The sequence below is a fragment of the Bombus pyrosoma genome, linkage group LG15 (genome assembly GCF_014825855.1).
Source record: "Bombus pyrosoma isolate SC7728 linkage group LG15, ASM1482585v1, whole genome shotgun sequence".
NCBI lineage: Eukaryota > Metazoa > Arthropoda > Insecta > Hymenoptera > Apidae > Bombus > Bombus pyrosoma.
Window position 1 is genome coordinate 9,569,483 of NC_057784.1, and position 24,600 is coordinate 9,594,082.

The following is a 24,600-nucleotide window of genomic DNA, read 5'->3' on the forward strand; positions in this document are numbered from 1 at the left end:
AAACAGAGAAAACGTAACGAACTCATTCACTGCGCTATAACTAAATACTAGACCGTAATTACTCATCTAATTGGAGCGTTGATTTTGATACAACTTATTACTCCGCGGAGCTGAAATTTATTAAATCAGGGAAATATCATAGAACGGTATTTCGCGAATCTCTTTTTCTAACGGAATCGAGGCGGGTGCGAATTTCAAACGGGATAAAGTTGGTAGCGATGTGGAATGGCGAAGAGAAGATGCCGGTTTAATTGGTGTGGCAATTGCGAATCGCCGCCTTTCAGACGATTCCAAGCTGCGTGCACGCGATACGCGCGCAATTCATCGTTTTACTGTTACAATCAGCGTCGTCGATCGCAATTGATTCACAAAGAACGCTGCCGCGTTTCGATCGAGTCGCGTTCCACCTTGCCTCATGGAAAACGATCTTCCATTTCTTTCTTGTCTCGTGTATCGTTTCAATTCACGTCGAAACATCGTAGAAGAGTACACTACGCAAGAGCGGAATACGTTAACCTCCGTACACCGTATAAGTCTTTAGATTTGGAAGATAAAATGCCAAATGTCGCGCGTGCTATTCACCGGATATGAAATAATTTCGTTTCGTTCGAAGTCGATGCTCTAGAAATCTTTAGAAACTGATTAAAAGAAGAAAATAAGTATTTTCTCTGAACAAGTATTCGCGATATGTCAATTAAACGACTCTTGTTCTGTAAAAATATCTTTCTGTGTCGTTCACGTGTCGAAATATGGGATTACGCTGGTTTTGCATCACTTGATACAACCTCGGTCGTATCGACTTTATTATTAGCCGGTCTCCAATTAGCTCTAACTTGAAAGCTCTTCTAATTTTAAAACGTCATTGACTTCACAGGGATATATCGATTCATCGAATCAACAATTCTTGTACTTTGCACTTGCGAAATTGAAATTTCCTACAGAGCGAAATCGAATGAAAAAGACAGAAAAAGACGCGGAACAGAGGCAAGGCAATTAGCAACAACTTTCGATATTCGTCTTAGAACAAATCGATTTAAACCGCCACGCTCGTTTTCTCCTCGACGTGCGCGTTACAGTTCTGCTCGTTCGCGTTGTACGATCGTTTTATTTTCTTCCGATGGATTCTGTAACCTTCGGCCCTCGTATAACGTAGCGTGAATGGAAAAGTTACGTCAAATAATGCGATTGTCGTAACGAGAGGAATGTAGGCGAGAGAAGACGGCGAACCTGTTCCATCGAGACGAGCTCGGAGAATTTGCAGATTCATCGGAACGATAGACGGTGAGGACGGCGAGCGAAACGTTTCCGGTGTATCGTCCTACGCGCGCGCGATTCGTTTTTATGATTCTTAAATAACCGCGTGGGATCTTACGGTGATACGAACGCGTCAAATTTCTACCATATACGAAGCTGATTCTATCGTCCCGAGTAATTGCAAGGCGCATAAGGTGTTCGCGTATCCCGGTTACTTCTAACGCAGCAAGCTTTTTACGTTCTTTAATTAATCCTGTCATATTATATTGTTATATCTGTGTTTGTATAATATTGTAATTCTGTGGTAACGTTATCGACACAACGTTCTCTTCGATTAACTTTAGACACGGACATTATCAGACTGGATCGATATTGTTAACATGACAAAATCGCTTCACGAGTCATCAGGAATCGACACCACGAACAACGTGTCTGAAGAATTACAATTTCTTACAATGACTCCGAGTTCGGAAGTAACGAAACTTGAAGATCCTGACATATCGGGTTGCCTTACACCGATGTTCTCTCTCCTACGTCAGCCAAATTGCACAATGCTCGCGACTCGTCCTCGCAAATCTAATTTTACACCAAGCTACGATTTCCACGCGTTACAAGCCTAATGAGAGACGGCGGAGCAAACAGGGAAATTCCAGGGCAGTGTTTACGTCGTTGATAAATCACCGTCTCGACAAACGAGTCGCGCGATCATTAACCCGCTCCGATATTAATAATCCTTTCCGCCATGTCCTGTAACTCGACCACTCGCCGAAGGAAAATGCAAGGTTGATGATCTTTACGCGGAAAATCCTCCGTATTCGCTTTTAACGTTCTTCCTAGATGCTTCACGATTAACCGGGACCTGTTTCATCGCCATCTTTAAAGTGCGCGGACATCGCGTGCAATGTTTCCATTTCATCTTGCTTCTTCTTCCAGTCGTATGAATATTTTATCGAATATTTTATAATAATTGATTTGCCGATTATACGACACCTATAACGATCAAACGAATTTATTCTACAAAATTAAAATAATAAAGACATTTGCATATTTTAGATCGGATATTCTCCCATCTGAGAACTTGAACATTGCGGAACAACTTGGTGCGACGCGAAATGTTTTAGTTTCATGACACTTTTCGCAAAATATAAATTGCTCGTGCGTGATAGTTATCGAGTATCGCGCCGTATCCCTTTTAGATTATTATATTTTCGCAAGAAAAAAACGGCTTCTCTACAAAGTCCTGCATTGATTTCGTTCGATCATATCGCGGTTTCGATCGACGAGATTCGCCAGACAAACAAGTTGTCAAGTCGCGCGAAACGAAGGACGATGAAGAGGCCGAAAGACAAGTGGGTGAACGCCGCGAAGTTTTTCGCCTCAATACTGAATCGAACTGTTGTATACAGAAGGCATCTGCGAGAACGTCGAGTAGTACTCGGCATCCGGCTGGTTCTGGCCATCGAGAAATCGAGGACAGGCGGCTATTTATATTTATATGGGCAGCTATTTAGCCGAACGCTGAAATCGGCCGGCTGGCAAGAGTTGGCAACCGCGGGAAAATTCTCAGCGTCGCCTCGCTTTCCATACAAAGCTTTCGTCGAGCTCTTTTTGCATCGATCTCGCGCGCGTATCAACCGTCCGCCTTCGCGGCCCTTTTTTCGCGAGAACCGCTAATGCCACTTCCCTTCGTCGTTTCGCTGAAACGCTGGAGAATTTTAAGTGCGAGTAAACGCAGGTATCCTGTTTCAGAGATGAATAGAATTCGTGAGATTTCACGGAGAATCGCTTAACGGTTTAGACCTTTCCATAGAAATTGAAGAGTAAACGGAGCTTGGAAGAATGAAGAATTCTATGGAATTCCATGTAGGGTACATTGCTTTTCATATGTATTAGGGCATCTGTCAATTTCATAGCTTGAAACGTTGTAAGAATAATGTACGTCGAAAACGATTAACCAAGCCGTGATTCGACACCTATTCGGACATTCAGTGAAATTTCGAAATCGTTTAGTTTGTTATTTCTTGCTTGAGAAAAATACATGCATCTAACTACGATATTTGTTTTAGTATATTAAAGCTAAATTACTGTTGTCACAACTATTAAAATTGCTAGAGATTTATTTAATTATTTAATTTTAGAATGTCGTTATTAGAAATAAACGTATACAACGATAATGTTCCACGCAACATGGTGCTCGAACGTTTTAATCGTTGTATGTAAAACTATTTGAAAAAATTGCAGTCACATAGTAAATTATAATAATTAATTTGTCGATTAAACGGCACCTATAACGATCAAACGAATTTATTTTACAAACTTAAAGTAATAAAGACATTTGCATATTTTAGATCGGATATTCTTCCATCTGAGAACTTGAACTTTACGGAACAGCTTGGTGCGACGCGAAATGTTTTAGTTTCAAGTGCACTTATCGTGAAACACTTTACGGCGGATTCTTAAGTGCAACGTTAGTCCGAATATCTCGCTTCATTAAATCCCCTAGCGGTGTAACGATCGCGTTTTGCTTGGGTGGACGTAGTTACGATCGTGCGCGCATTCTTCGTCAGTGTTCCGGGGAAATGAGTTCCGGCCTGGCATTTCCCAGTCCTCCGAGTTCCGGCGGTTTAATCGATTCGCCTTCTTCAGCCCGCGAAGAAAGTAATTTGCTCAATTTAAAGAAACAAACGTAGCGCTGATTTGCATAATCGTGCAACTCTGAGAAAAACCAACTCCAATCTCCGAAAAATTCCAGGAATTTCGATGAAGCTTAATAAAACAGTGAACATCCTGAGAAATTGAAATTGATCGGATCCCATTGAGCAGACTAATAGAAAACGATAGAAAAATTCGCAGCGTTTCGAGTTGAAACGTTGTAAAAAGACATAAGCTGAAACAAAGTGCGAGATTAAAACATTTTGTGACAATGTACAGCCCCTGTTCGTAAATTAATCTTGCGCTAATTCGGATACGCGATCCAAATTGTTAGAGATACGATTAATTGGATAGAATTATTTTTTTCGTACAAAATAAGAATTCGGAATACGAAGGATAGATTGGAGAAATGGCGTAAATTAAAAACAATAATATTTATGGTATCACCTTCTTCCTCTATTTTCCAATATATGGAGTTGATGGATCTTGTTTCTGAACAGCTGATTTGTTACGAAGTTTTGTCAAACGACGGAAAATACCAAGTTTGATGGAAGAATGAACAAGAAAGGTCTGACAAGACAACGTGTTACGGCCAGTAGGAGGATAATCGGGCGTCACGCACAAATGCAACGCAACGCTGACTTTCTCGCCGACCATGTGAACTGCAGCTGCAGAACGGAACACGTGGTCACCCGTTGTGTTCTCTCTCCATGCGGATCTTGCCGATGAAAATAAATATTCCTTCTAGTCCTGGCGCAGGCTAGCCACCGAACAGAGAGTACGTTGCAACATCCGATAACGCAGCGCAAAGAACCGATCTTTCCTACCTAAATTGCCATTTTGCACAACGACTTAAAAAGTAACGGGCCGACAAAGGTTGCGGCAAACGTGCCAGGCGAAATTACGCGATCCAACGAAACGGTCGACGATACTTTCACGCCTTCCAACTGCGAAATAACCGTGTTTCAAACGTCAATGACAACGTACTCTATTCGTAGAAACGTGTACAAGATCGCATAGCAAGGTTAAACGTATATCGTGTTCATCGAATTCTATTTCGCTTATTTTACGTTCACTACGAAGGCGTGTTTGTTTGGCTAAGCGAAATTTTCATTTCGCGATTTCTTCTTTCATAAATTCGAAATAATCGCAGGTGAAATTCAAAATTTCATCGATCATAGACCTACAGCCTTGAATATACAGTTTCGTACGGATTGCCTATATTGTAGAGAGATCGGAATCACCGTTTTGCAAGGCGAAGTTTCCATCGAGTGGAACGAGTTCGAGGGAGAGCAGTTGTCGGAGTCGTAAAAGGTGGATGAGGAGCGTGTAAAAAGAGACGAAGGAATCCGAGGATCGCGTGTTCCCGGGGTTCTCGGTCGAAGCCGGAGAAGCAGGTTAATTTTCCCGGGGCTTCCGGTGACCTTGGCTACCGGTGCACTTGCGAAGAAAGAAACCGAGAGGCAAACTCTCTCATTCATTGTGTTGCAGGGTAGCGAAGAGGATAATCGGGGGAGCGAGCACTCGGTCATCCTCATCGTTCTCGCCGGAATGCCGCAAATACCGATTCCCCGCAGGTCGTTCACCCGCCCTCCGCGACTCCACTCGTCCCTGTTTGTTCGCCTCAGCCTCGTAGAAAACCGAGAACTCGTTCTATAATCGTGTCTCTCTCCAAAAATTCACCCCACGTCTTTGGATAAATCACCAGGTTCTTTTTGCAAAATGTGACTGGTGCGTTTAACCGTTTGATTTACCTTACCATCTTCTTCGCCGATATATACATTTGTGTATAATCCTTTTAATCCACGCCACGGTTACCACGCGATATTATAAAAGCAGAAGTTGATTCGACGATACTTCACAAAGGAATAGAAATAATAATCTAAGCGATTATTCCGTTGATTATAATTTTATTCGGCTTCGATATCGAAACGAAATGCGAGAGACGTCGCAGAGGGTCGTGCGATGAGGATTTTCATGTCTGAGGTTTTGAAAAGAGCCGGTAGATCATGACGATCCTCGTGTTTTGAAGGATTATGAGAAAACAACGAGAGTAGGGAAGGAAGGCGTGGAAAGCGAAATCGAGTCGATCGGCCTGTTTTAATTGCGGTTGCCTGGTTCCCTGGTTGCGGTTCCCGGTGAATCTCGGTTTCGAGACGGGGATCGGAGGTCTCTCATTGTGAAACGGAATTAACGTCGATACCGCGATCGAAAAAGCTTGTTTTTAATTGTAATCGCAACATTAGCGGCAGATATTTGCACGTTTATTGGCCTGCTGGCTGTAGGTTATGGTAGTTGGAAGAGAACCCACGTGGAAGCCACTCTCTGCGGGGCTGGGTCGTCGAAAAATACGAGAGTCCATTAAATGCAAATACAGCGATTCCAGCAAGCGGTGGCCCACGAAATTTACGTATCAAAAGAGGAAGAACAGGTCGATTCGGTAGTTTGGAGAGAAAGAGAGACAGGCCAGTTCGAGATTAGCGACCTTTTTCAGAGGCGAGAAATATCTGAAAGTTTCTCAATTATCTGTGTAAATCTCCACCCACGATAGCAACGATCAGGCCTTTTTCGATACTGACGGATACATAATCTCCTCGCTCGATGCTTGGTGGATTAAAACGAGACAGTGATTCGATATTGTATATACGCATCGAATTTCGTTAAATTTACCGTACATAATACAAATTTACAATGTAAAGTAGAATTTACCAAATGTTATTTTCCTGGTATCCATGGAACCCACGTTTCAACCGTAATATTGTACACAAAACAGGCTATAGAAAATTCTATAGGCGTACATATTAAATTTTACTAACTTCAGTATACCGGAACATAATTTTCCGGTATAATATCGAATTAATTGAACGTTATTTTTAATGTAAATTCGAACTGTGGTATAAATTTTTAATCGATTTAGCCTGTGACAAATTCTAGTCTGAGTGCTGGAGCTTTTCAGCGAAAGAAATCGATAGTTCCACGACCTGGAAATAACAGTCGGCATTCCAGCGCCTAATTCTGGACAAAAATCGTAAAATCCTTTCGCTCTCGTCAACATCCCCCTCGAGAAAACAAAGAAGCTGGATGAAATCGATGGATGCGAAAGCAGAGTCTCGCGGGAGTTTCTCCGCTTCGTTCTCGTTAAGAACAGTTTGCTGACCTGACGCAGGCATATGGAGGAATCGGGCAAGGCGTACACGCTGACGTCTGCCGTCTGCCAAGGCAATTGTCGAACGACAAGGCCCCGTCTGCTTTCTTGGTAGCTCGCGCGACAGTTCGCGATCATTGTTGCGCGATTATTAATCACGATAACGAACAGCGTGGCCGTAGGATAAATTTGTCACGCTTCTGCGAAACAACGTTCCGTCTTCATTAAGCCTCCCGTCTCTTCCTACTGCTCTCTCGACCGTAACTTGACAACGAACAATGTACAGTACTTGGCTGGTGTAGCTTTGAGAAGACAGGAAAATGGAAATTTTGGATGGTTGAAAATTTGTCAAAATCGCTTCACTCGAATTAATAATATGAGCAGCAAGCGGCCAATTTACATGCAATGGTTAGAGAAAGTATCGGCACATCGTTGTACTTATTATAATTAATTATAATTAATACTATTTATAATACCAATTATAGTTAACACGCTACGAATGCCACGCCAGTTTTACGAGGTTTGGCCGTGGCGCCACGATGAATTTTTTATTATGCGATATATATAACGTTGAAATATTACACAAGAGATATGTTACGGTGTATAATCATCATTAGTGAATTTATCTCAATGAGGTCACCGGTGACCCCCATGGCGCTGTAGTGCAATTTCGCTCGATTCGCTTATTTTTTGCGATTATCAATTATCTCATATTGTTTCTTCGCGTTGCTAAATAATTGTTCTATGTTGTTACGTCCCGGGACCTACCATAAACCATAATCCACCCCTTGGTTATATTTATTCGGACAATAATCTTAAAGAACCGTCACAAGATTTAGCATTTTTTACTTTACTGTCAAGTCCCTTAATTGCCATCAAACATCTCTCAAGTCGAAACGTTCCTTAGCATTATTGTTCGTTAAGATAAAACACGGAAAAAGCGGGTTATTCCCATATTCGACAGCCACTGGTGGGGGGCGCACATAAAAGATCTATATTTCATGTATAAATAAAACTATTTTTATATGTTTTATACCGCATTAATTTCGTCACACCGTTGTAGTAACGATGGTAATAATACAAAATTTATAACTATCGACATTCGTTCAAATTATGTATTTCTACTAATCTTGGTGCGCCTGTCATCGGTGACCCGCACGGCGCCACGGCCAAGTCGGGTGGCCCCCATGGCATCCAACGTGTTAATTAAGTTTAAACACGTTAAATTTTGTATCATTTACTAATGTTTCGAAAGATTGGAAAAGTTTGATGCTACGTAAATGAAGTGTGTAGCGCATGATAAAAGAAATGCTTATTTGAAAAGTAATGGTAGAAGAAACTACGAAAGCTTTGCCTCTTTAGAAACGTTTAACCGAGTTGCCTGAAAATTCCTGTCACAAGGAATCAAGCGTTTATCGTTAAATTGTACCGAAATAATTTCCGCCCTTTCTTGCGTCCCTTGTTCTCATTTTCCACACAATGAACAGACGACCATCGTAGGAACGTCTCGAATGCAAACGTTACGGGTTTCGAATGACATTTGCCCGAGGGAAACAGATGGAAAGAGTCACTTTCCTGCGGCTTACAAGGATGACAAATGGTGCCTTTGAAACCACGCTCTTTGGCACATTTCCATCGGTTCGATGTTTTCTATCGCGCGTTTCCTTCGCTTCTCACGTTCTTTCTCATTTTCACTCGATACTATGTCATCGATAAAATATCACCAGCGAACATATTCAAGATTTGTCTAACAACTATCGAATGAAAGATACGCGCGTTTCGATAACAAGTGTCATTTTCTCGTTGCCGATTCGTCGCTGGAACTTTGTTCGCGTTGCAAAGGAACAAATTAATTATTCGAAGGGGCGAGAGGAAGCGCAACCTGCGCCCAGATTTATATAAAACCAATGGAAAGCTCGCACGGCACAGCAGTGGGACTAACGAAAACCGTTTGGCGTTGAGTCAAGTATTTGAAGAATGAAGAAACGCTTAGGGTCGTGGTAAAAATGGCGCAGGAATGTAAACGACCATATTTTCCATGCACGCGCTCGAATAAACATCACTCGACGACAGGTGTAAATAACTATGAAATCATTCGTTTTATTATCCACGGATTCCACGTTTCATCTTGATATTATTAACGCATCGCTGGTGAAATATTATTGCATCAACATTGCGACGTTACATTTTTAATTTCTCTGTCACCTCCGCGCATTTCTATTGACCTTAAATCAAAATTGTAAGCGATCAATACGGTTGTTCGTTGCTCATTATATTATCTTATATATTCGAGATTTTGCAATCGTAAAAGGAGAAAAGAGAAAGACTGTACCTTGTTAGTCATCGATCCTCACAATGAAGAATTAATTTTAGCCACACGCGGAACGAGTGTGCAGCAGAGTTCCACTTTAATCGATTATCGCGGTGTAAATAAAACGTCAACCATGACTTCCATATTTTAGTAGATGCAAGTCAAGTCGATCGACTTTTCGTAAATCTGAAATTTTGTTCAATTTCCCTATCCAAGTATGCGATTGATATTTATTTCTTAAAATACGCGATATAAATAATAGTAAATAGGAGGGTAAATTTAGTAAATATAAATAATAATTCCAACATCGTAACCGCTCCACTTTCTAATTTCTTAATCAACGTGGCTGTCTGAATGGTTCGTACCGTGACAAATCGATTTTAACGATCGTGTGTGGAAGAAGAGTTGGAAGAAAGATTCGTTGAAACGGCACAGGAAAGAGTGGAGGCCATCAGTGACAGAAAGATAGGCGTGACCTCTGGTTCGCGCGAGCGTAAAACGAAGAAACATCTCTCTGGCTGGCCAGGAGAAAAGAATAAGACAGGAACAAAGCGTAACTACTAGGAGAATAGAGGAGAGGAGGAAGCACCCGTGAGTAACACCGGTTAAGTATACGAGCTGTGAGCGCGCTTGTAAAAGTACGACGCCGCGTTTAATTTCGGCTTTCCTCGCGCCGAAAATATTCGCGCCACTTTCCGCGCCGGCATAGCTTCGCAGCTAACAGGGATTCCTACGGGGACTGGTGTCAGTTACCTAATTATAGTTGCATAGAAATCTGTAAGGGGACACCGCGACAGATCGGGCCGCGCCTTCAGCAACTCGGGTTGCAGTGAAAACGTGCAACAGACGCCCGCGCGCACGCACGCACGCACGCGGAAGATTCTTTGCGTGTACGCTTGCGTGCGTGCGCCGCCGCAACTTCCGGATAAACCTCGAGACTCCCGTTCCCAGTATTTTCCTTTATTTTCCGACCAATTCTTTTCTCCTTTTTCCTCTCGCAAATGAAAAATCTGTTTTGCTAACCTTAGCTTTTCGATGACGAGGAGCGCCAATCGTTCTTTTCCAAATAATCGCATATACGAAGCACAGATGTTTGATAAATTACGTTCGATGTCTTTCATGGAAGATCGATTTTAAAATTCCATACGTTTGTTAACGATTCTATCTCAGACATATCACTTCGTTCGATTTTCAAGTATTATACAATACAAAAAGTATTACGAATTGCAGCGGAGGCATTCGATCAGGCTCGATCGAACCTCGTTACATTTACCAGCCACTTACGTTGTTTAGAATCTAATCTTCCCCAAGAATGCACGAATCCGATCATTTCAATCCTAGCTCTAAAAGATTCGACGTTGATTAATGCCTGACATTAACCAACTAGGTCTACTATTCCTGAAAGCAACCGTACAGAGAGATTTCAATTGGCTATATTCCCGAACACTATAAACCATCATTTAGGGTCAATAGACCGGTCATGGCGCAACAATTTCACCAGTGTATATCCGTCGAGGACTTACGAGCGCCCCGCTGTCTCGTCCGGAATTGCAACGATTCGATTCGAATTTGGTGTAATACCCGGAAAGAGATTTACGTGGTCCTCGACCCGAACTATCGTACGATTCTATTTCGACCGATAGTTTCAGAAATACAGAAGAAGGGAATCTATCGAGATCGTGGACAAGAGGCGTGGACGCGAATCGAGGAAGCAAAGTTTCCATTATCGATTACGTCTTTGTCGGTCTCGAGCGCGGTCCATGTGCGGTTATAACCCATGGAACGACGCACGGTTATTCGACGACACCGGTAATCGATCCCTTTCACTTGTCACATCAATTCGCGTTACATAAATTCCACGATTAACACGCCTTAATCGGACCTCGTTTGCCGATCTTTCTTCGAATAATATTTTCTTTATCTTTTACCGTAATTACGATAGTTGCCTGATAGCGTCCACACGTTTATCAGAAATTGAACTGTGCCGCGTCTTTTGTTTCACTCTCGACCGAATTGTATTCTTTTGTCGTCAGAAGATTTCTTAATGGATAACCGATACGGCGATCGTTTCATCATCGAGACGGAAACGTTTAGGAATTCGTAAAAAAACAGATACTTTGTAAAATAGAAATTCTTACGCGAGTCTAAAGGGATAAACACGAATTGGGTGAAAATGATATCACGGTGGAAAATCGATAAACGCACAGGATACGCAAATTGACGCAATTATCGAGGCTGTTGCAACAGTGCAAGTGGGTGCACGAGCGAAAGACAAAAGCACACCCTCGCGTACGTTCACTCGCCGTTGGCTTCAGCACGTACTACGCGTCCGGAATGATTGTGCAAATACTACATGATACTGCAATTTACGGGTGAACCTTGCGCTTTCGTTTGGACGGGCTCCGGTGCTCTCACCGTCTCGCGAATCATCGTCGTAAAGTCGTGGTTTAATTACGAGACGCTGGAAACCTCTTCCCTTTCTGAATTCAAGAAATCGTGACTAAGGAACGAAGGAGAACAGCCCTTGCTGCGTGAACGTCGCCATCAATTTTCTTCGGATTTTATTCTCTGGGAAACCTTTCGTAAATCGCTTCTCACACAAAGAGAAAATAATTTACTCGCATCAAGCGAGTGAGTCTATACGAAGCAAAACGAATAGTATCAAAATACAGAGAGAGTTTTAGAATATTTGTTTGCTTCTTTATTTCTCTTTCGGTTTGCTGCAGACTAACGATCATAAAATTATTCGCTTTTGGTATTATTCATTGCTTAGTAGTATTTAAAGTTTACTTTAATTTACTGAAATTCGTAGATTAGAAGTTCGATGATGTAGAGTTTATGAAACATAGATAGACGCGACGATTTCATCGCGAACGAGTCTGGTTTATCATGGTGCACAGCGGACGTGGTTGAAAAGGAATCGACGAAGGTGGAACGGCACGGGAACGTCGCGTGAATCGAAACGAAAAGTGGCGCTGTCGCTTTCGTTCGCGACCGCTTTTGGGCAGAGGATTTCCCGGCTGCGGCGGCGAGTCTCGTGGCGTGCGAGCGTCGTTGAATCGCGGTAGTGTGTCATTCTAAAAATAGAGGATAGGTTGAAACGAGAGAGTTAGCCACGATCCGGGAGAAAGAGAGAAGGGATCTCCTATAGTCCCGGTCGTGAACCCGAAGAACGACCTCGGAGAAACGCCGGCCAACGAGAGGGACGAGAGAGAAAAGAAGAGACTGGATCGAGCGAAAGAGATCGAGAAAGCGGGAGAAAAAGATCGACGAACGGATAGAAAGGGTAGGGAAGAAAGAGAATACGAGCGAACCTAGAAGGAGAAAACGAAAACGAAGAGGAAGAAAAGGAGGAGGAGGAGGAGGAGGAGGAGGAGGTGGAGGAGAGGGAGAAAGATCGAATTAAAGAGACAGCGCGCGAAAGATTTGAGAAGCACGACGACCACGGACTTGAAAACGTTCTGCGCGCTTTTAAATATCACGTTGTGCCGTGGAGCATGGAAAAACTGGTGAACGCGCATGCGCGCTACAGGGACGCCGAAGCACGGGCGCATGCGCGCTTCGAACCACTTTCTAATTTTACTGCGGCGCGACTTAGTTTATGTTAGAGTCAGCCCGACCGTTCTCTTTCTCTGTTTATAAATCGTGCTCGGTTCGGGCCACGATATGCTGGAATTTGTCAAGCAATTTTTGACGGTAGTTTGCTTGGATTGTTTTCTCGGTAGGAATAAAGGATAAAATTAATCCGTTAATCGGTGAACGTAAATCAACTTTATCGAATCATTGCTAGTCTCTCGAATACGATTATCTTCTTACTTCTTAAAAGTACATATATCGTACCCTGGGGTAGAAATTGCGCGAATTTGTACGGATTTGTCGAAGAAGAAGCAGGTTCGCACGTACGAATAAGTTGATCGTATAACAAGAGTTAATTTAATTCTGTCCGCTATTTACGAATTTCGTTTAGCGAGTAAGAGTTCGCGTTCGTATAAGCGAATCGCACTGAAACATTTGCTTATAAATACAGAGCCGTGTGCGGCATCGATAAAATCGTGCAACGATACACGCAATGATACGATATATCGAGGTGGACGAGACAGTTAGGAATTCCTTAACGACCACTTTAAATCAATATACATATAGTTCCGCGTCGTTTCGCTGCGTGATTCGCTAAAAACATCCACGCGACGTAGCCACCGACCGGAATAATAATTGTGGCTATTAAAAAGACGTTTAGAAGCTGTTTCATTATAACCAGCCCGATCATCACACTCGACTAATTCGTAGTTGATATAATTTACCGTATCTGCACGCGCGTCTTATTCTTCCTAATTCCAACCACAAGCCTGACCCACGGCAACATTAACGAGCCAAAGAACATCGATTAACGCTCGTTTCGGTGGCTATAAATTTTTGCGCGAAATGCTCCCGGAATAAACTGCACGTGACGAATTTAGAAACGTGTGCAACAAGAAGACGTGACGCAAACAGAGTCTTTCAGAGCCTTTAAAGGTGCGTTCTCACCGGTGTTCAAGGATATGTCATACTGTTCAAGGATATGTTCGTGGAACATGATTCTTTGAAGCGTCTAAAGTTGTTGCGAGTATGATCTAGTAGATATAAAGTCACTAAAGTGTTAATAACTTTGACGTGTACCAATACGTCCAATACCAACGATCTAACGTCGTTTCAAGATGGATTTAAAATTCGAGAACGTAACTTACTATCCTAGGAAATAGCTCGCTGTACAGTACTTGTACGTATCGTTTAGCGATATTTAACAAAGGACTGAAACAGTCCTATTATATTTTGAATTGTAAAAGATCCTTTTCTTTCAGCGATCTAATTCTACTGGTATCTAGCGCGTTATTTACTTTTAGGATCAATTTTTGCGAAAATCTCAAACTTGAAGCTTCAAATGCAACAAAACGAAACCTCTAGTAAACTGACGCGGTCAGTATGATATTTGTTGTTTCACGATGGCTCGCAGAAATCTTTCAATTTGCAAAACAACACGATTCCAGGAAGCAGCCAGCGTGGTATCCTTGAGCAGTTTCAGATTTCATTTTCGAAATACGTTCGGTCGCTATGGCATAAATACGCGAACGCACGGAATAGCTAATAATAGGAGGATTCAACTTGGCAGCCAACAACGCGGCAGCGCTGCAACCGCTTCCTGAGTTCCATACGGCCGCATCTTCCGTTAATTTCGATGCACGCGCACCGAGAGGACACCACGGAAATTAAAGCCAAAGGGAGGAGTGGTCTCTTTGGTTAGCATCCCTGCGGTCGTACGGAGTGGCGCGAATTACGCGGCGTCTCTCCCAGAAGGACAGCGGATCTCGTTGTTCACCGAATTCGGAGCAATCTAAGAATAGAGCGTGCCTTCTCTTCTCTGCTACGACCTACCATCTCCGGTTTGCCCCCGCATATTTTCGTAATCGTCAGATCGCGAATGTTTATACCGAGGGGAACACATCCAAATCCACGGATATATTAATAACCTTCGCTGGCTTTTAAAGGACGATCCAACGCGCAAGAAATCATACACAGTGCCGGAAGAGATTACTTCAGAACGATTACACGAATGATAAACAAAAACACAGCCTTTGAGGAAAGGTGTACAAATCAATTTGGCCTTTCGTAATTACGATATTTCGAGTAACTGTTTCGAGAAAGGAAATTTGTCTTGTTACTTTTCCGCGGCATCGTACGACGCAATTTTTTAGAGATATGCACGGCGCGTCTGCTTTCGCGTCCAAAATGAAAACGATCGTCGTGTAATCTTACTCTGTCGTGGAATTAAACGAATCTCTCTTCCTAGTCGTCCCTGGAATAAGACCAGGAAAATCGTTGGTCCAGAAATACCCAGTGACCTTCTTCCGAATGGCTCGCAAAGGAGGCACGAAACCGCGCAACGTCGATCGGTTATCCAGTTGTACAGACAGGAGATAATTCGACGGGAAAGAGCGCGCGAATTACCAAACAGAACGTTAATCTGTTATTTACGTCGCGTAAATCAATGGCGAGTCACGATGCGAGGGCGCGGAGTTTCTCTCGAATTCTCGTCGTTAATTTCCTGACCGAGGTCGAACTCGTTGTGCCGTCGTGAAGTCGACGAACAACGAACGCGTTTCTTCGGCCGTTCACTTTATGGGGCTACTAAAGCAAGCTTTGCCTTCGCATAACCATAAAACCACCGCTGCCGGTTGCTTCGACCGGCATATTCAGCGTTCACAGGTCACTCGCGATTTCCTTCGCGATCTCCCCTTATTTCGTTCTCTATTTCTTCCGCGTACAGTAGCTACGGAAAATATTTCTACGTATCTTTATCTTCCATTGATTCTACGCGCGATACTCGCAGTCGCACGGAAGTACCAGTAAACGATACAAAATTTAATATACGCGGAGCTAATTAATTAATTAATTAATTAAATGTTATGAGAAATGTAACGGTGCGCTTAATAATTTTTCTAGTCACCACAAAACACTGCGTGCGTATTCGACGTGTGATATTTCATAAAGGACAAAAATGACGTGTATCTTTGCTTCTCTTCAAATTCGTAATCAATTCTGTGAAATTACAAATTTGTATAAACATGCGTGGCGTAATACAATTTTGTGATTGCAGGTGTCCACGGTGCGACTGTCCGACGATCAAAGCGCACCATAATGGCGGAGGTGGCGACGAAGAAGTCGATCAATGTCGTAAGTAGCAAAAAGAGCGAGGTGTGTAGTGTTCAATCTAACAACGGTTTGATCCAGTTGGATAACCTAACCGCGAGTAACAAGCAACTAATCTCGTTGTGTGACAACAACGACGACGAGGACGACCTAATTCTGACTAACAACACGCGTAACGAGTTGGACACCGACGACAAGAGTCTTCAGGAATTAATCGAGAGCGAGCTAGCCTTGAGAATTTGCTCCAGCACCGAAGAGGAGGCCGGTATCGAGTCGGACGAGCAACAAGAAACGATGAACGAGCCAGAAGCGGTCAAGAGGATCGTCTTGGATATACATCAGGAGGAAGACGTCCTCGACGTAAACGCGAAATTCATCGTGGCGGAAACGGAACATTCCGAGTTGATGGACAAGTCGTACAGTTATCAAAATGGACACATGTCGCCGGAGACGAAAATCTCGAATTCTTCGTACGAGGAGAACGTGAAGCCAGAACCGATCACAGGTTTTCGGGACGAGGAGGAGGAGGAGGAGGATCAGGTGGAGGAGGAACAGGCGTTCAACGAGCAGTCGGAAGTTGGCAGCACGATATTGGTCGAAGAAACAACGACTCGTGAGATCGATCAGCTGGCGCGTGACACGTCCAACGATGGCAAATTCCCACAGAACGAAGACGACGAAGACCCGCGTCCAAATTATCCCGTCCTTCGACCCACGGAGGCCACCGAGAGGCTATCGGAAGTGACGACTACGACCCAGGAATCGTTCGAGTCATCTTACGAATACGAGCAGGACCAGGTAATCACAATCGTGTCTACGAGTTACGTGGACAAGTACCAACAAGAGCAAGAGGTTCAGGGCATGATCTTCGAATATACGGAAGCAGATATCGTGAAAGACGCTGTAACGATGGAAGAGAGCTGTTCGCGGAACAGAGACGCGATAGACACGTGGTCAGAGCAGACGATCGATACGGAGGATCGACAAACTGGTCAGTTTTCTGATAAATTCGATCAGTCCTTATGTCAGGAGGACGTAGAGCCTCGTACCACCGAAGAATTCGCCAAAGAAACCGTACTGGAGAGTAAGAAACTAGCTGATACTTTCGAGCTTGTACACACTGAGCGTGACAAGGAAAGGGAGGCGGTGGAAGAGTTCTCAGTGGACGAGGAGTCGAAGGTATCGACGAACGATAAATCTTCTTCCTCGATGGAGGAGAAAATTCCCGAAGATGTCGAGGAACTATCCGTTCCAGGGAAGCCGATCGAGGAATCGGAAGAAGAGGCCCGAGGCACGCCGACGATGCAGTTCAGAAGCTTCGACGACGTAACATTGAGTCACTCGGAAAGCTCGGCAGATGCAGCTAGTACTCAGGAGTTCCTGGACACGGAACGTCGAGTGCTAAGCGAAGAAAATTGCGACCAATATCTTCCAGAAGATATTCAGGCTCGCGAGACCCTGTCGATTGAAAAGATCGATCCTCCGATTGGGAATTTGCTAGAGGAGGAGGAGGAGGAGGAGGAGGAGGGGCGAATTAAGGAAGAAGAAACGAAAGAGGAAACAAACGATAACATGGACGAACAAAACGCGATAACGGAATCGTCCAGCGAACTGTCCGTATCGGAGCCCACTTTCATCGAGAAAACAGAAGTGGTGATATCCGAAAGCAGCGTGAAGATAGTCTCCGAGACGCAGTGCCTCGAGATCGACAACGACGCGGAACCAGTCAACGAGGAACAACTTCGGAACCACGAGCTCGAGTCACCGGCTCGCGCACCTCTTGCAACCCCCGACGACGAGACCAGCGACGTTTCTAACGTGGGTGACGTAAGTGTTGCTTCGTTTGCGACTAATCAACCACACGGACCTTTGTTAAGACGTAAGAGCGAGCTACATTAAGGTAGGACGCGCTTGACAGTTTGAAACGTTGAGAGTTCTATCAACCCTTCTAACTTTTCTGACAAAACGCTTGGTACTCGTTCGTACGAAGGATGTTGTTTAATCGACGATGAGATTGCAGAAATTTGTTTCATATAATTCCAGTGGCTACGCTATAAAGCTTAGAAAGATGTTTTTTTCAAATATTTTTCTCACCTTTGTAGCACACACTCTTCCGGTTCATATTGAAAAATCTATGCGATTTTATCGTCAACTAAATGGTATCTTCTATATTATATTATATAATACATTAGAAGGAATGATTCCGTTGTTATTATTTGACGTTGAGTGATGTGTGTCGTGTTTCACTGACCAAATAACGTGGCCGATAAGTTTACGCGAAGAATTTTAGCAAAAGTAAAAATTGGATTAAATTTCGAGTAAAAGGTCAGCATTGAGAGTAATTGGTATTTAGCCATTTTTCGTCGGATAAATGACGCGGAATGTTGAGAAAGAGCATTCTATTAGGTCGAATTTAAGGTAGAAAATCGGTAGACACAGCTTGAGAGTAATTGGCCGACTACGTTGTTTCCGGCAAAGCTATTTCGCAGCGAACCGATGGTACCAGCGCGTCGCGTTGCAAAGAGGCAGTGTTATTCGCGTTCCTGCCGAGTGTTGAGTAATTCTTGCAAACGAGCCATTCCGCTTTTCCTGCCGGTACACCGCGGCACTAATTACACCGTTGCTTCTGCTCCCACGCGTATTTCGTGGCGGTGATAATTAATCTCGTTAACCAGGTAAGCTGACGTTCCGTTCGATTCACCATAAAACTCTTCGCTCTTGACTTCTTTATTCTTTTTTTTTCTTTTTTGTTTTACTTTTTTCCTGGAAACTAAAGGAAAAACAAGCACAGAGATGAAAAGGAAACGTTGAAGCGACAAGGCGTTGTAGCGTAAACGTTGGCGCGTTTAATTAAATAACAAAGGCCTAATTGGCTCGTTGACACGGAGCAACGATGCGTAACCACTTTCATTCTCCTTTATTTCTCTTCATTGACACCGGCGAAGAATACGACACGCGAGCCTGCGCTCCTTTATTCCACGACGAGGTCCAGTGAGAGTATGGACGAATGTAGTTCACGGCTATGAACGGAATTACGACTAGCTGGTAACGCGAACCGAAACTCGACGAGCCGGCAATTAAATCGCGTTTGATACGCGGCATAAATCAGGTTCCTGACAAGTATCGAAACTCGCGGCCTACCTGGTAAAGACGAGCAGTCGTGCAACGAATTTGGTAACACGTAATCCTAGTTAAATAGAATAATTTCCCTGAATAATTATAACAATTCCATCTTGCTATTCGCTCGTCAACAGCTGGGTATCTTCGTAGGTATCGCTTACTATTTTCAAAAACAGTCCCATTTTCAGTTGTGAGATTATCCTCGTCAAGTCGCGTAATTTTATTCGTATCTAGCGTTTCACTGACTCGCAGATAGGTCAGAATCGGCTTTTCAGATTTGATTTTTAGATCCTCGGACGAAAACTGTCAACAAACCTACAGTACTTTCACTAGATCTGAAATATCAGGATATTTTTTCCTTGCAAACATAAATTTCGCTTTTACGATTCACTTTTACGAACAGCGAGATAAAAATTATCGGGGCTTTTACTTTCGAAAGAGCATCGACTGTACCGAAGAAGAAAGCGTACAGCCGTGTTTCGACCAAACTCGTTGTATGTCCGAAATTAATTAGCAAGTGCAGGGCTCCGGAAATAACGTTGCGTGTTGGTGGAACGAGAAACAACGAGTTGAATGTACCTCGACGACACGAATAGAAGCGACAACGATAATTCACGGGCTTCACGTGAACAGATGAACGCGTACCGGAAGCAATCCGCTCGTTTATCAAGACGACGCTACGAAACCGAGTTATCAGACAGCCGGTTCAACGACTACCGCCCATGCCGTGTAACCTATTCCGCTAGGAACGAGCTCGACCGAGATCGAGGCCGTGACAAACTTTTAAATCGAATTCAGACAAATTCCAGTTAAATGTTTCGACCGAGTTTTAGAAAGCAGAGCTTTTTTCATTTTCTGCGTGAAAGTTCCGTGACAGTGGCCACGAAATTTCGAAGCTCGTAATAAACTCTGAAATCGAATTTAGATGAAAATGTTCGGCGGTTGAATAGTATTAAAGGTGAAATTTAGAAATCTCAGTTTTTTTAACGTCGTTGAACTTTCAAACTTGGAGTACTTAAATTAGGACAACGAGCGTTTCGACGTTATCTTCGAAGGTAAATTTACTGCGTAACTTTTTGGGATCTTGCAACGTCAAACTTTCGATAATTCGTCGTTGCGAGTGTCCGAATTAAATTTAAACGAAAATCTTCGCTTAAAAGTTGCTACATCGAAATTTAAAGACCGCGACTCTCGTACGTTGAACTTTCAAGGTCGCCACTCTCAGACACCGAGCTACCAAGGTCGGATCTTTTCCATACGCACAACTTCCATAATTTCCACACTCGATCAAGATCACGATTTACTTCCTATATGTCAGGCGACCAAAGTTTCCAGTTATCGCTATTCGAATACCGGTTTCCTCGATCACGTGTCACGAAACGACTCCCCCACACACACACACAGACACACGCGTAGATACGCGTGAAACGTAGCCGAGTGACGTTCAAAAAACCAAAGGAACGCGTTACATCGAAAACACGATGAAGAGTAGATCGAGGTCGATCTTGGACGAAGAACCGCCGGCCAATCCTGAGACTCTGTTTACTGTTGGATCGGTTTGCTACCTTTCGTTCTGCTATTCTGAACACCGTCTGCTCCCCTCGTGTTTCACCTGGCCACCCATACGCGGCCAACCGTCTCCCCGTGTCCGGTGGAAACGGCCAATCGCGGAAATCCAACGTATCCCCACGGTTTCCTCCTCGCTGTCCACGCTTTGGAGAGCACCGAGTTTTCTGAACCTGGTCAGGTTCTTCCAAACGTTGCCAGACAGCTTTAGAGTAGTGGATCTAGCGATCACTCAAACGTCTCGATCCTCGGTGCGAATCTCCACGAGGATGATCTTCGGTCAGGTAGGACTTGGGTCAACTCGCTACGAGGTCATCCAACGAAAATCACTGGCTATACTTTTCTACCTCTTCGTCTATTTCAATCTCTTTAACATCTTTTAAGCGTCTCTCTTGTCTGTTCGAGTTTTTTTATACTACCTTTGCTTATCGCATAAATTCGATCTATCGTCGGATAGAACTGGCGATTCACGGACCAATACGCGCGGAACTTGTTCAGATAGTTACATATAGCTGTATAATAGAACATCTAATCGTATCTACTTTTTTGTCTCTTCGTCTTTTTCAACTTTTTCAATCTTCAACATTCTCTTCTTGTAAATTCAATCTCGATTTAAGCGCAACTCGAAGTCCTGCAATTTCCTCATCCTACAATTACGAATTCTTTTTCTGTCTCTCTTATCTGTTTGAATTTTGTTGTAGCAAAAAGTACGCTTGATCCTCGCACAAATCCTATCTGCCAATACTTAACCGGACTTTTGTTACCGAAAGGAGAGATCTATCGTTGGTTTAATTGCATCCTCGAGTGATTTATCCCGCGGTTACTGTTTTATCAGGCGCGACCACGCTCTTCCTGAACGTTTGCCGTTTGCATAGAATTTTTCTGATCGGTATCGCGATGTCTGTCTGCCCGAGCTAGCGCTAAGGGAGCCCCGGCCCCAGGACGCTCCACGAACACGTTCCCCTTCTCTTTGCATTCCCTTGCACTCTCTCCTTCCCTCTCGTCTGTTCCTTGTGGTTCTTCCGTCAGCTTTCGTCGACCTCGTTACCAAGGTAGACGCGCGTCGTCGTCCTCAGCGACTAGCCGGTCTTCGTCCAGGAAGAATCGCTGGATTTCTTCGAAATTTTCCAAAGTTTTCGACAAAAATTATCGAAATTGTTACTACTGGTGTTTGTGGTGATCTTTGAAGCTCGTTTAACGAACGTTTATCTTTTACTTTCTAAATCGAACGAATTTGAATTGCTCGGTGGTCGCGAGAAAGTGAGGCAGATTAGGATCAGCGTGAAAGAAACTCGCGCGAAGGAAGCAACGATTTTCCACGGTACGTGCGAACGTTCTTTTCCTTCTGAAAATTACCTCGCATCTTCGCTACTCTTAACGAGAAAATAGCCGGTGTGTTGGTCGAATGATCGCGTGCTGGGACGATCGGAAGGGGCCGAGGATCGAAAGATTCCAACCAAAAATTGTGAAAGTGAATCGGAAGTCTCCGAATTAGAAAGTCACGAAGTTTACGAAAGTCCGTTGCTGTTCCCGCTCACCGTGACCATCTTATTATTCATCGAATTTGCCGATCACGCGAGGCTCGCCTTTTTTCCATTTTTATTCTCGGCGTTCGATCCTCGAGAAAACGAGGAAGATATTAACCCGTAGCTGCAGGAAGATTTAAGCGTATCGTCGCGAATACAACATTATACATTTCACTTTTCTACATCATCGTCGTACGTAACTCGATCGTTCAACGACTTGGTACATCCAATGTCTTCGTCGTCGCAAAATATTTCCCTGCTTAATAAAAATATTTTCGTACTTTACGTGCACTTTCAAAATTGAATGTAGAGATAGTTCCGACGAGGAATTATTTCGCGCTGTATCGAATGTTAAAATTGCTTTCCCATAAACGACAAGAAATTCGATCATGTTTTTCACCCGTGATCTTTCAATTTATATTTCTATATATATGTATGAAACATTAACACTCGCGTGACGTTACCGCATCGTCACCAGTCATCACAGTGCTAATTAAGAGATATAGTCAGTGTCCGGGAAACGTTGGCGCGCGATTTTCCAAAGATCTTTGGCGGTTGCGTTCGGCGTGAACACCGCGTAATCGTCGACGGAATCGGGTTTACGAGAGTTACGTGACCGTGTAATTACGTGTGTCGGGTCGAAGCGACGCTCGCAACGAAGCATCACGTCGATCAGCGTCGTCTAATAAGAGGATCGCGATAAAGTTATCACCGGGGCAGCGGAGAACGCGCCACGATCGTCGTAACTAATTTCACGTCGGGATCTCTTCATTAAGCTCACCGGGGGCAACCAGAGCAAAAGGAATCGTCGAGGTTCGCCTTGCTACTTTCGCTGTTCGCGTAATTAACAATCGTGCGCGATTAAACGCTGCGTTGATCGAGATTGAGATTCGAAGGAACGGTTTGCGTATTATCGCGAGGAATTTGTATATGGCCAGTTCTTCGCAAGCCTGGATCGTTTTTAATTTGCAAATCGAGATGCTACAGCCTCTTTAAGAATTATTTATGGGAAGTTCGACGAGACAGAAGATGAAGATTTCACAGAGATTTTATCGGATCGGAACGAACAGTTGGAGAAATGATCGCAAGAAATTTGTACGTTGAGTGGGGCTAACAGATCGTATGATTTTAATTTTAACTAATCTCGCATACGTAACAGTGTTTATTTGTTATCTTGGTCTCGTATCGAATATTAGTCTCCATCTGTTTTGATATCATTTTTGAAAGTAAAACGCAACGCTTCGCGGGCGAATTGCCATATTTAAATCTGACAGTTCTGACAGTTCGACAGAAAAACAACTACATACGACAGACTATTAAACGTAGAATCGGTTGGCGTATCTTTCTCTCATAAAAATTGAAGCGATTTTATGTCTTTCTGATTAAAGGATCAATGAAAAGGAACCGTGGGAACATTGCAAGCGGCATCAATCGATTAATCATGATGTTTGAAAAGTTGTTAAATTATACCCCTATATATCTTTCTTTTAATTGGCAATTCGGAATTCGATTATCTGTTTAAAAAAGATTTATAGTAGATTTAAAAAGCAGAAGAAGAGAACGCCGGACAAATCTTACGCATCAGATGTTAATCGTGTGGAAAGTGTGCGATGTTTACTAACATCTTGTTTTAGATCGCGTTCTGATCTGATCCGCTCGGCTCCATCTATGAATATTTATCAGAGATTTAATTGCTGTACCGCCAGTCGTGTCAATTAAAACGAGGTTCCTTAAAATCACCATAAAACGTAGCCTTCGTAAATTGCATGGTTGGACTCGGACGATTTCCTTATCGATTTACCGAGAGGACAGTGGCGAGCTACGGGCGCGAGAACCGGAAATTCATTAGACACAACGACCGCGAACACAAATCGCCGTGAGAAGATCAGCGTTGCATTTAAAACGCTAGTAAATGTGTCGTTTACTTATCTTCGAAACTATGGCAGCCACAGTTTATAGAATCTTTCCATCGAGTTCACTCTATTTCAATTACGTTATTCGATAAGCGTACGTCCCGAGAGAAGAATATTTGCCACGTAATAACGCGAAGCGTAAACGTAAACTTTAAGATGCAAATGCGATCCGCTTCTGATAAAATATGACTATCCGACGATTCTTTGTTCCGATTCTAATACGCCTACCGCGTTGTTACGTTAATTTTAACATCTCTTCTCAACCAAGGTATCGTCAAATCGCATACGAAACCATTTTTTCGTTCCAACGAGTTTCTACAGAATGTTTCTCGCAGAGAAGATTTGCCAGTTCTAGCGTTTCCTAGGGTATGTGCACCTGTTTCACGATTCGCTTGTTAGACAGTAAAATCGCTCTGTTGCGCGATTCGT

At 43.4% G+C, this 24,600-nt stretch overlaps 2 protein-coding genes across 25 annotated transcripts in view; one reads left to right on the forward strand and one right to left on the reverse strand.

Annotated features, from left to right (window-relative positions):
* The window catches only part of LOC122575525 (erythroid differentiation-related factor 1), an 89,653-nt gene that overhangs the window by 29,980 nt on the left and 35,073 nt on the right, over positions 1-24,600 (reverse strand). The window lies entirely within an intron of this gene.
* Positions 1-24,600, forward strand: part of LOC122575522 (myosin-10) — a 74,285-nt gene that overhangs the window by 21,368 nt on the left and 28,317 nt on the right. For all 19 annotated transcript variants that reach the window (XM_043744552.1, XM_043744547.1, XM_043744545.1 and 16 more), the window contains exons 2-3: positions 15,994-16,070; positions 16,128-17,873. In XM_043744552.1, the coding sequence (XP_043600487.1) occupies positions 16,035-16,070; positions 16,128-17,873 (1,782 nt within the window). In that variant the 5' untranslated portion in view covers positions 15,994-16,034. The remainder of the gene's footprint in view (positions 1-15,993; positions 16,071-16,127; positions 17,874-24,600) is intronic.